Source organism: Papaver somniferum, chromosome 2 (genome assembly GCF_003573695.1).
Source record: "Papaver somniferum cultivar HN1 chromosome 2, ASM357369v1, whole genome shotgun sequence".
In the NCBI taxonomy this organism is placed as follows: Eukaryota; Viridiplantae; Streptophyta; class Magnoliopsida; order Ranunculales; family Papaveraceae; genus Papaver; species Papaver somniferum.
In genome coordinates, this window is record NC_039359.1 from 210,173,425 (window position 1) to 210,185,261 (window position 11,837).

An 11,837-nucleotide genomic window follows, 5' to 3' on the forward strand; every position below is an offset into this window, starting at 1 on the left:
CAAATTCGGCTTCCGAACGCTCGTGCCTAGACAATATTCTTTTATTAGACAAATACTGCTTCAACTCTTTTCTTTGGATGGTCCTCGACACTTCGGTGTTCGGCCTACCGGTGTTCATTTGCTTAATAGGTTCATCAACCTCCCTTAAATAAGGGTGAAGGGCTTCCTCCAAATTATGCATCAATATTTGCTTTTTGGTGCCGTTTGATGTAGCGTAACGCTCGGCTATTCGTGCACACAATTCCGACTCCAAGAAAGACGGACCATCAACTACCGGGGTGTTCGGATTGAAATTTAATTGCTTCCAAAATGGGTGAATATCATCGATATCAATCACTTCAACATACCTACCCAACTTATGACGACACGGGAGTCCAATATCTATCATATCCTTGCAAACACAAACCGTATTCTCGTCATCATAAGTTTTATATAACTTCAATTATTTCATCATGCGATTTATTGCCATCTTGAAACTTTATAGAAGAAATTTTTCCTTAATATGTTCCATCAGGAATTGGTGTACACTAAATTGCATACATTTCCTAATCTTTACGAGATCACGATTGGTGAATTCATGGATTTCTTCTTGGATCGACACAATTCCATTTTGACTACCAATTAGTATTTTCTTTAGTCGACCATGAGACCCCTCCCCAATGCTTGTCTCCTCGTTCTTGAAGTTACGATATTCATATGTCCATGCAAACAAATACCTCTTCTTAATCGTTAACCATTGTTTTTTACAATACTCAACCGGTTTTGGGTAGTCCGTGCCGTATTCATCCTCAAATTTCTTCAAGTTACATTCGTAAATTTCCTCGGTCATCGACCAAACGATTTTGTCCCTTGCTTTCATGAACATTTTCCAAAAAATTCCATCCTCCTTCCACTTTTCTTCAAATAGCCTATCATCTTCCTTACGTTCTTCCACGGTTAATTTACTAATGCGCTCATCCTCTTCCTTTGACCTCTTGGTACCCTTCCTTGGTCTTTTAGCTTGGAAATGATGATGAAAATTGGTTTTGAGATTGCATTGAATGTGCCACGTACATTGCAAGTTTTGGGCTTCCGGAAACACTACCGCTATTGCATGCATTAAGGCTTGATCGTTATCCGTTACAATAACCCTTGGAAAATTATCACCGTTATAAATGGACCTCAACGTCTCCAACATCCAAATGAAACTCACATTGTTCTCATGATCCATTAAACCCCATGCAATCGTAAACGTGTTTTTGTCCGAAGTATGGCAAGCAATGTTCAACAACGACATGTTATACTTGTTTGTCTTATAAGTAGCATCTATCAACAAAATTTGATGAAAGCATTGAGCCAATTGGATCATTTCGGGATGTGCCAAGAAAATACGAACCACTATACCATCCTTTTCTTCCCTTCTCAAGGTGTAGTCGTGTAACTCCGCTAACCACTCCGATTGTTGCATGACCGTTCTACCATCCCATTCAGTCCTTTTGATCGTATCTAGGGCCGGGTTAATTGTAGACAAAGAAGACAAGTTATCGGGGTCGTCCGCCTTTATTTTACTTAAGATCGCACTCGCTTTTTGGATCCGCATAGACCTCACCGTCTGCATTTGATGTGGTTTTAACTTGGCAACCATTACATGTCCAATTAAATCCAACGGATCATCATGGTTGTGACAACCGTTATCAACTTTATACATTTTATACTCTTTACCTTTAATACCATCGGGCTTATAGAAGACAATCTTAAATGGGCATCCTATCTTCTTGTTATTTCTTCGGTATTTCCTATTCGTCTTCCGTACGTACTTACTATTCTTTCCCTCGTGACTCTTTCGCGTCCCACCTCGCTCACAAATCATTTCAAATCGAGTGTCACTAACATGATTATTTTGAACTACCACGCACATGTTATCTTTTGCCTTGTTCATAAGCCATTCCTTTGCCTCCTTCTTACTTCCAAATGTCTAAACGTGCATAAAACAAAACAAATCTAATAAGCATAACCATTTAACATATAAATTTTGAAAAAAAAAAGTAGTAATGAGTATACCAAATCGTTTGCATAGTATAGGGAAGTGTCGGGCCTCAAATAGAAATCATCAACAAACTCTTCAACGGCCTGCATATGAAAGAAACAAATTATTATACAATAATCGGAGGTTACTAAATAAGTCAAACTGTCGAATATACCATATTCGGAATCCTATCGGTTACACAAAACACCCGATTTATGCAAATGAATGTACACAGTTTACTGAGTGCAAAAAATGATATAATGGGAAGCTAAAATATATAGTAAAACAGCCGAATATAAATAACCGAGAGATAACTTTAATCGATAAACATCCGATTTTCAAGTTTTCGGAAATTTTATTTTGAGGCTACTGTTATATTCGACAGTCAAATAATGTTAAAATATTACCGATTGTAAAGGATAAGAATACTGAGTTTTGAAATTTTTTGAGGAATTCGTTTTTGGGGCCATTCGGGGGTAAATAACTTTACATAACTACCGAATGTAGATTTTTTGGAAAACCAGTTTGGGGTTTTTTCTCATATACGGCAGTAAACTACTATCTTGAAACTACCGAATATACATATTTGGTACTCAGTGTGTTATATTCGTAAGTTTATTCGAGAAATTATCTACCTAATCTGGTTAGTTCATGGCATTCAATGCATGCAATAATCGGTTTTTCTTGTTTACAAAAGCACACAAACGCATGCAAATCGAGTATTTGAGTTTCTTAACATAATACCTGTGTTTTACATGCATCGTTAGCTTCAATATCAGGCGATTCTCCATTTTCTTCCATGAAAGGGTCGTCTAGGTTTTCCTCTCCACAAAAGTTTGGATCATTCAACATATACCCCAAATCGTCTTCGCCATGATTCTCACCTTCTTCTTCATATCCATCCATTTTTGTAGTGATAAAATGGGTTTTCCCTTTTTTCCTTCACCTTCTTCTCTATAACTCTAACAACTCAAAAATGAAAAAGAAATGGAAAAAATGAAACAGAAATCATTCTAATACTGCACCGACTACAATCGGAAGTCTGGGTAATATTTTGGCTTCCGATTGCAATCGGAGGATAACAATGTTATCATATCCTCCGAATATATAAGGGTAATTTTGCCATTACAAATTATGCGAGATAAGGGCTGGCTACATTTTCCCTTTGAGTGACCTTTTTTGTTTTATTATTGGCCCCTAAATCCTTTTGAGTGGCCCATAAAAACGCGAGGCTAAAAATGATCTCCGTATAGAATTTTTTTTTTACCTACAATTGGAGATGCTCTAATAGCCTTCTCTCTCTGTTTTTTCTTCTTTTTTTTTGATTGCTAAATTTTGCTAACGTATACTAAAGTATTAATGGGCTTGAGTGTCCCTACTCTTTTTTTTAAGAAAAAGTTTGGGAATCAGCTGGGCCGGGTTTGCAATTGCACACCCATATATGCTTCACCACCATAGAGTTGTTGTTCTGCTTGCGGTTTGGACAATCACTATGGTTTGATTATTGTTCCACCGATTTGAATTTTCAAACCAAAAACGCTAACGTAAATTGTAGTTGCATAAAATCACAAACTACATCCAAAGGTGAAGAAGTTAAACTAAACAAGTAGAAATGCATACTCAAACATGAACACAAGGATATACGTGGTTCGGCATGATTACCTACGTCCACAGGGTGAAAGGATGATTGTTATTACTTATCGTTTTAGGTTACAAGGTGTTCTCTCTTTCTCAAATGAACTGTCTCTCAAATTCTTAAGTGTAATGCCCTTTTTCTCTCTCTTTTTCAACCTCTTCTCACTCTCGACAAACCCTTATATTTATAGGCCATAGTCGAGATACAACGAAATTACAGTGTTGGTCACAGTACATCAACTCTGATGTTCCCTATCAGACCTATCTTAGTTACTCGCCCGTCTTTCTGGTGTGGCCGATGGAATCTTGGTCTTTGACAGCCTTTCGCCCGAGGCCGAGTCTTTGGTACTTGATTAGGCACGATATCTCCCTTCTTCCTTGTCGTCCCTTGGTTTTGACCAGTTTCCTTTGTTTGACCGAATACTCCTTGATCGTCCGTTACTCCTGTCAGATGATAAGGGTCACGTCACATCCGACAACTGTAGAGCCATCACGTTTGACCCACGTGACTCCTTATTCTTCGCGCCACCTGAATCTATTCTGTGCTTCGCCTTTCTTAATTCCTTGGTGCATCCTAGATTAGGATCTTTCCACCTAGCCTTGTGGATTATTTACACCTACAGTTATGCCCCTTCTTCCGCTCGTGTGCTTGGCACGAGGGGAAGAAAATCGTTCCATACTCCCACGTCCTTGGGCATGCCGTGAATCTCGCCATGCAGTTTCCCACTATCACCCCTTTATGACCTGTAACCGTTGCTGTCGGTCGATACTCCTCTTCCTACAAATATCTCCATTTACTTTCTCTTTCATTCATTTACGATTTTCAGAGACTTTAAGAACCAACTTCTTTCCATCATACGCTGCTTCCTTACTGCCGCCATTGATTACGGTGTTTTCTTTATCACTTGGTTTCATTTTATTCGCTGGTGAAGGTTGTGATAGTCGCCGCTGGTCCTTCCTCTTTGCTTCTTTTCTCGTTCGTTTGATATTAATCTTCAGGGTTCTTCAACTGGTTCCGCCATGGCTACTTCTTCTCATTCGATGACTGAAAAGAGGTGCGTGAGTGATACCTTTTTCGATAGCGATGTTGTTTCCCTTGATTCCTTGTTTTTACTTGAGAGTACCTCACATCACGATTACCGTGCTATAAAATCCATTTTTCCTGATGATTCTCCTTCATTTTCATGTAGGGTTGACAAGAGAACTTCCAAAGATTTGACTGATGAAGAATTTATCGATCAGTTGAAGGACGAGTTTGCTCTTCAGGACTATGAGGTAACCCTGGTCTCGGGCCAAACCGGTGTGTTGAAGAAGGATGATTTCGATAGGCATGAGCAGTCGTCTGAGTCGGTTATCATTACCCGAGGGAAACTAGAGCTTGGTCTTCGCTTTCCTCTATACAACCCTGAAGATCCCTTATATTATGAGGTGTTGTCGCAGCTCCTTCCGTACCGGGCCTTGACTCGGTGGAATGGAAATACTTTTCGGGTGATGAACGAATAGAATAGGCGAGGCAAGGGTATTTGTACTGAGGCCGAGTGGTCCACCTACAAACCGTCTGAAGCTCCCGAGTACACTTCTGCCAACTTTGTTGTTAACTATCGGAGCAGGAACGCTACCAATGGCGATCTTGCTGGGTGTGTCGCTAGTCCTCATCGCCAAAAGACTCTTCCTGAAGGTGGTTCAAGGTTAATGCTAGATGCTGATCCTGTTGGCAAAGGTTCGAACAAGCGTGCTCGTCACACTAATTACCCCTACTGGGACCGAGTTCCGCTTCTCGTTCACGGCCAGATCTTGCGTGGTAGTTTTCCTCCTCCTGAATTTCCTGCTGAACCGTATCCTTTCTGGGTGATTAATGATGATAAGGTATGTTGTTCATTCTTAATTTTCTTTGACTCCCATTGTATCGGCTTGAGGTGCTGATTATTTTCTCATCGTAGGCCAAGCCCAGGGCGAGTCTGGTAAGGCGGCTTTTGTTTCCAAGAAAAGGAGTGCTAGCACAAGGGTCGAGGAAGATCAGGGGAAGGTAACAAACATACAACTTTTATCCTAAGTACATGTACTTGCCCCTGTTTTTTGCCTTCACGTGTTCTGACGCCGAGCCTTATGCAGAAGTTACCTAGGCGCGAGGATGAAGATGTCGGAGGGTCCTCGGCTCAAGATGGTAAGACTTTTAGCCCTCGGTCCTTCATTCCTTAGCTCTTGGGAGAGTTGGCAAGGAATCAATCTGACGTTTTTTTTGAAGTTGTAGGTGGTGAGGGGCACGTTCCGAGGCGTAATCCTCCTCGAGGTGAGGTAGCTGCGAAGGGTGTGGTGCTGAAGGGTGCAAACATTGTGATCGATATTCCTGACCAAGACGATGATGATATCTTCGGCGATGACTCTCTTCACGAGAAGGAAACCGAGAAGGATGTGGAGGCCGCTGTTATGACGTCCAGTTTACAGTACGTCAATCATGGGTTGGTCGAAACATCTGTGTCGAGTAAGGTGGTTAATGTTGAGCAAGAAGTATTACAGAGGATGCCCCAGGTTACTTCTGGGTCTACGTTGGGTTTCCAAACATCATTCACCATATCGGGCCCCGTCTGTGACTCGCTCGACGCACTAAATTCTGCGGAATTTGGCTCTTTTACTGATGAGCAGATGATCGCCGTCATGCCCCAGTATCACGATATCGCGCCCACCTTTGACACTGTGGTGAGTGATTTGTTTATGCTTTATCTTTGATGTTATCGACCCTTACTGACTTGCCTTGAGATGCATTCTGTAGGCCGTGAATCGGGCGAGATTGGAGGCTGCTCTTCGCCGAAAGTAGGTCCGGCAGCTTGAGTCCGTCAAGCTTCAGTTGCAGTTGGAGAAGGATCGATGTCGTGAACTGGAGGTTAAGCTTGGTGACGCCCAAGGTACGCTGCTTAGACACTTGTGTTACTGATTGAGTTCTTCGTGTCAATATCCTGAGTCGGGTATTATTCTTCTAGCCGAGTTAGCTAGTCTAGATCTAGATGTTTCTTCGGAGTATAGGCTCATGAAGATGAAGTGGAATATCGAGAAAGATCTCGTGGAGAATCTTCGACAACGAATTTCCAACAAGGATGGGAAGATAGACCGTTAAGAGGTCGAGATCCAACTCCTTCAAGAAGAGTTGGATAGATATCGCCTGTTCGAGTATGTGCCCGAGGAAATAGATAACCTGCGAGCTCACCTGGGCACTTTTCAAAGACTCGTCACTGATAAAACATTATTGGTCGATAATCTAGAAAGTCAGAATCGTTCTTTACGGCTCCAGAATCGAGATCTTCATGAGGATCGACGCCGAATCTTGAGGGATTAAACTGTGGCCGAACAGTCAAGTAGAGATCTTCTTGAAAGGACTAAGGAATTTGATAAGCAGGGTAGTGACTTAGATTGGACCCAATCTCAATTATCGACGCTACAAGTATCCCATAACCGGTTGAGAGCCGAGTGGAGTGATCACAAGAAGTATTTCCAGTTCAGCGAGCAATACTACAATGAACTGACCTTGAAGCTTTCCAAGGACGAGGACGAGTTAGATAAATCTGTTGAGTCGCTAGAATTCGTATTGAAGAGATAGAGGCTGAGAGCTAGTTGTTATAGCCAGGTAATGCAGCAGAAAAAGAGAGTACTACTGCTAAATTACTAAATTAAAGGTAGAAAACATGGCAATATGGTGCTGGATTTAAATTCAGTTTGCAAAAAATGTGATCGTATTGCTAAAACTATGATAAAATATGACGAAACCAGGTTTCATCCTAGTTTAAACATGTGTGAAACGAAATCCAACCTAATGCAAAACTGGATGAAAACTAGTTTCAGCTAGTTTAAGCATGAGTGAAACCAAATTCAACCTAATCTACAATAAGATGAAAACCAGTTTCATCCTAGTTTAAACATGAGTGAAACCAGTTTCATCTTAGTCCAACCATAGGCTAAGGAAAATTCAATACAATTTATAACATAACAAAATCATTATCAACCTAGTTTTAAACATATGACAACCACGACAAGAGATAAATAAAAAAGAATATTTTGCTTTATTTAGACACTGCAAATTGATAGTCATTTTGATTGCATAACTTGGTGCATGTGTGTTAGGCCTACTACTACAACGTTCTGGAAAAAAAAATTCAATACATATATATACTAAATGTCAGACAGGGGATCGATTATATGTACATTTAATTACTAGTCAAGCATTCGTCAAAATGAATGTATATTTTTTTTATAGATGACAATGCAAAAGTGCAGCTGGATAACCATATTCAAATCAATCTAAAACAAGATGAAAACTGATTTTCTCCTAGTTTAAACATGAGCGAAATCAAATTCGAATCAATCTAAAACAGGATGAAACCAGTTTCATCCGAATCCAAAACAGAATGAAATCAATTTCATCCTGATTTAAAAATGGTTAAAACCAAATGCATCCCAAACTTAAACATGAATGAAATCAGTATCATCCTATATAAACGTGGATTAAACCAAATTACACTCAATCTACGGGATGGAACTGGTTTCATCCCAGTTTAATCATCCGTGCAACCAAATATTCAACTCAATCCAAAAACAAAATCAACTAATTATTAGTTCAATTAGCAAACCAATGGTTGCACAGGTAGATCAACAACTAGAATTATGTGAAACCAAACCAAATTCAATCGATTTTAAACTATTTTATACAGGTCAATTGATGTCGTTCATAAAATTTAATCAAAAAGAAAACTAGGGTTAAGAAACTTACATGTTCTGTGATTTTCAAGATGTTGATGATTCAAAAACTAATTCAATTCTTCTCCTTATGAAATTAATGATGAAATTAGGGCACGAGATGTTTTTAACGGTGGTGGAATCAGATTGAAATATGTTGATGTTGATATTTATGGTGGTGAAAGTGAAATCTTAGCCATCATACCCATCACGTCGACCACCATCTTCTCTGCCCATAAAATCTCTCAATTCTCGATCTCACGGAAGTAACAACAGTCATGACTAAAGCGGTGGTGGTGGAGAAACAGAAGATCGAGAGCAGAAGAAGAAAGAATGGAAATGGTGGAGATCTGGAGATTGAGATTGATATATCCAGAGAGGAAGAAGAAAGGTACGGGTAATTGGGTCAGTTTCAATTAAAAAGATTTTTCTGTCTATTTGACCCAGGCTGAATCCTAACTGTCTTTTTGACCCAGAAAACTTGCAATTTTGACTATATAGCCCATTTTCTGATATTTCAAATGCCGTGAAAGAATCCATATTTGTGAATTCAATGGACGATAATGGTAGTACTATATTAAATCTCGCCGTGGCAAGGAGGCACATAGAGATATGTCACTGCAATTACTTGAAAACTCAACTAATAAAATGGAATGTGCAACAAATTGGATAGAATCCTACTTTTTTGCACTTTTTAAGAAGGGCTAAGAGTTGAAATGCCCCAATTTTGGGGGTGTCGTTTGCAAAAATGCTCCAAGTTTTCAAAAAAAGTTGAAATGTCCCAATCCGTTAATTTTTCTATCCAAGCTAGTTAAATGGTCAATTTTGCACACATGTGAGCTCCCACATGTGAAGAAATATTATTTTTGACCCCAATTTTTATTAAATTGACATTTTCTTCTTATAAAGTAATAGACCCTTAATATTGCGACATGTGTCTCAATTTTGTCACCACCGCCGCTACCACCACCACCACAAGTGCCAAATCATTATTAGAACCACCACTGTCGATGCCACCACCGTCGCTGCCATGACCATCTTCACCACCGGAACCACCACCGCCACCACCACCACAACCACCACCCCTTGAACCCTGAACCATGTACCCTAAAACCTTGAACCCTGAAACCCTTAACCCTAACCCTGAACCCTGAAACCCTTAACACTGAAGGGTTATTATTGTCTTTTTTGACATGTGTGATGTCACATGTGTGCCAAATTCACTACTTAACTAGCTTGGATGGAAAAGTTAACGGATTGGGGCATTTTAACTTTGTTTTAAAATCCGGGACATTTCTACAACCATGCCTCCCAAATTGAGGCATTTTAGCTATTTTTCCTTTTAAGAACTAATAAGTGTTTATGCGACATCATAATTTTGTATGTAAATTCAATTTTTTGTGAAGAAATTCTTAAAGCCGGTGTTGTGTGATATTATCAAGATAAGACTTTTCGTTTATATATGGAATTATATACATGTAGATGATATAGTACCTAATGGAGGATAATATTGGGATCGAAATTAATGCCTTAAACAACTATAGTTTCATGGCATTGGATACATTGGCACAAATTGTTGGAAGGGATATAAAGGATGTCGAAATTGGAGATCTTCTTCGAGGTGCGGGAGCTTTAAGAGCCAAAGATGAGGCTCAAGTGCATTCTGGCCAACTGAAACGGCCTCCTCAAACACAGGCAAAGAGGAAGACTGGAGATGAAAAAGATTGGCTAAAAGATAAAACCAGTGCAGTACTTGTTGCAGTATCATTGATGGCAACTTTAGCCTTTCAAGCTGGATTATCTCCACCAGGTGGTGTTTGGCAGGATGATAGCTACTCAACCTCCAACAATATTGTAAATGCTGCTGCTACTGATCGGTTAGTGCACTATGTACGAAGGTCTATATTAGCTCAGACAAACCCAACCTTTTACCTCATCTACATGGTAGCAAACACACTGGTGTTCACAGGGTCACTGGCCACAATGGCTCTACTCGCAACTGATATTCATCGGAAGCAAAAATTTTACCTTTATTTGCTTGTGAGTAATATGTTCATTGTAAGCATGGCAGCGGGGATTGTTTATACAATATCTGTGGTAAGCATGATGCCATCAAAATTTAATAGCCCCCCTATGAACGCTTACCCAATTGATCGATCACTCTTTTTGTTTATAATTATCTTCATGACCGTCCAGTTCTTCTCTTCACTTATACTCATGCTCTTACTCCAATTTATACTTGCAAGGTATGTAACTCGAGTATTCGAAAAAATAGAGGATTGAGGCTTATTGATGAACAGATAGAAGAGCAACTTGAAGAGGACATTGATCAAGATAGAAAACAACAAGCCACTTTGTTGTTGAGTGAAAATCATCCTTTGTATCGCTTCTATTTGTGCTTGTCTTATTAAGTGTGGGATTAATATGATTTTGATGTAATAAGCTGAGTTAAAATAGTGAAAACAATTCAATATAGCAGTATTTGTGCCTTTCATGTGGGTACACGAAATAGGCTCGCCACGTGTCGGACATTAAGGGAAGGAGTATGGTTAGAAAATCTCACCTAAAGATCCCAGTCGGGGACTTGTCAATTCGAATGTCAGAATTACCTCGTCACTGATCAATCCCGCGAAGTACAAAGGGGATGAGTACATAAGCGAGGAGACTTACACGAAGAATCTAAGTTACGAAAGACCGAGATAAAGTGCCCAACAAGATATCAACGACGAAACCGAAAGGGCGAAGTACGGTAACTTGGCTGAAAAGATAAATCGCAAAGTAAATATATTGGGAAGCAAGAAAAGAGACATGTGTCCCGACAAACCCATGTGAAGATAGCGAAAGAAGGGGAAAAACTTTATGGAAAATGGTTTGGGAGAAGTATAAAGCGCTCCCGAGAGAACCTGGCGAAGTGAAATGAATTGTACACCATTAGGGTTGATTGGACTATAAATAGAGGTGCTTGGGCAACGCATGAAGGATCGAATTTTGGAGAGAGGGGAGAGCTTAGCTTAGAGAGTGAGACTAGGGTTTCCTTGTATTCAAGAACTTGTATTTTGTTTCTCTTGTTAATTCATCAATAAAGATTTTCGAGTTTATATTACTTAACATGTCCTAGATCTTGGTTACTTTACTTTTGGGTGTACTACTGGATTTCCAGTAGTTACATTTTGGCGCTAGAAACAGGGAACTTAGATTGGGGATTCATCCTCATCTAAGGAGTGGAGAGAAGCTAAAGTTGTAGGAGTGAGAGATCTTAGCGAGACATCCCTTTTAAGATTAGGGTTTAAAGGATAATCGATATTGAAACTAGGATAAGTTGATGACTAGAACACCAGATCGAACGGTACACATGATAGCGACGAGGAGAAGAAAGCGATTGGAGGCCAAAAGAGGAGGAAGAATGGAAAGAGGAGGAACATCGGCTGCAGGAGAAAGACAAGGCGTGAACCAGCAGCGGATTGAGGAGGCC

The 11,837-nt window shown here is 39.8% G+C and overlaps 1 protein-coding gene across 1 annotated transcript; it reads left to right on the plus strand.

The window, feature by feature from the left end:
- The first annotated feature begins 9,862 nt into the window (after positions 1-9,862).
- On the plus strand, positions 9,863-10,776 carry LOC113352711. Its single transcript, XM_026596500.1, has 2 exons — positions 9,863-10,462; positions 10,612-10,776. The coding sequence occupies exons 1-2, from the start codon at positions 9,863-9,865 to the stop codon at positions 10,774-10,776; spliced, it is 765 nt and encodes a 254-aa protein (XP_026452285.1).
- The last annotated feature ends 1,061 nt before the right edge of the window (positions 10,777-11,837 follow it).

Excerpts from the sequence above, each read along its gene's own strand:
- LOC113352711 (XM_026596500.1), top strand. The coding sequence starts at position 9,863 with ATGGAGGATAATATTGGGATCGAAATTAATGCCTTAAACAACTATAGT. Across the intron at positions 10,463-10,611 it reads TTGTTTATACAATATCTGTG|GTATGTAACTCGAGTATTCG; the intron begins GTAAGCATGATG and ends TATACTTGCAAG.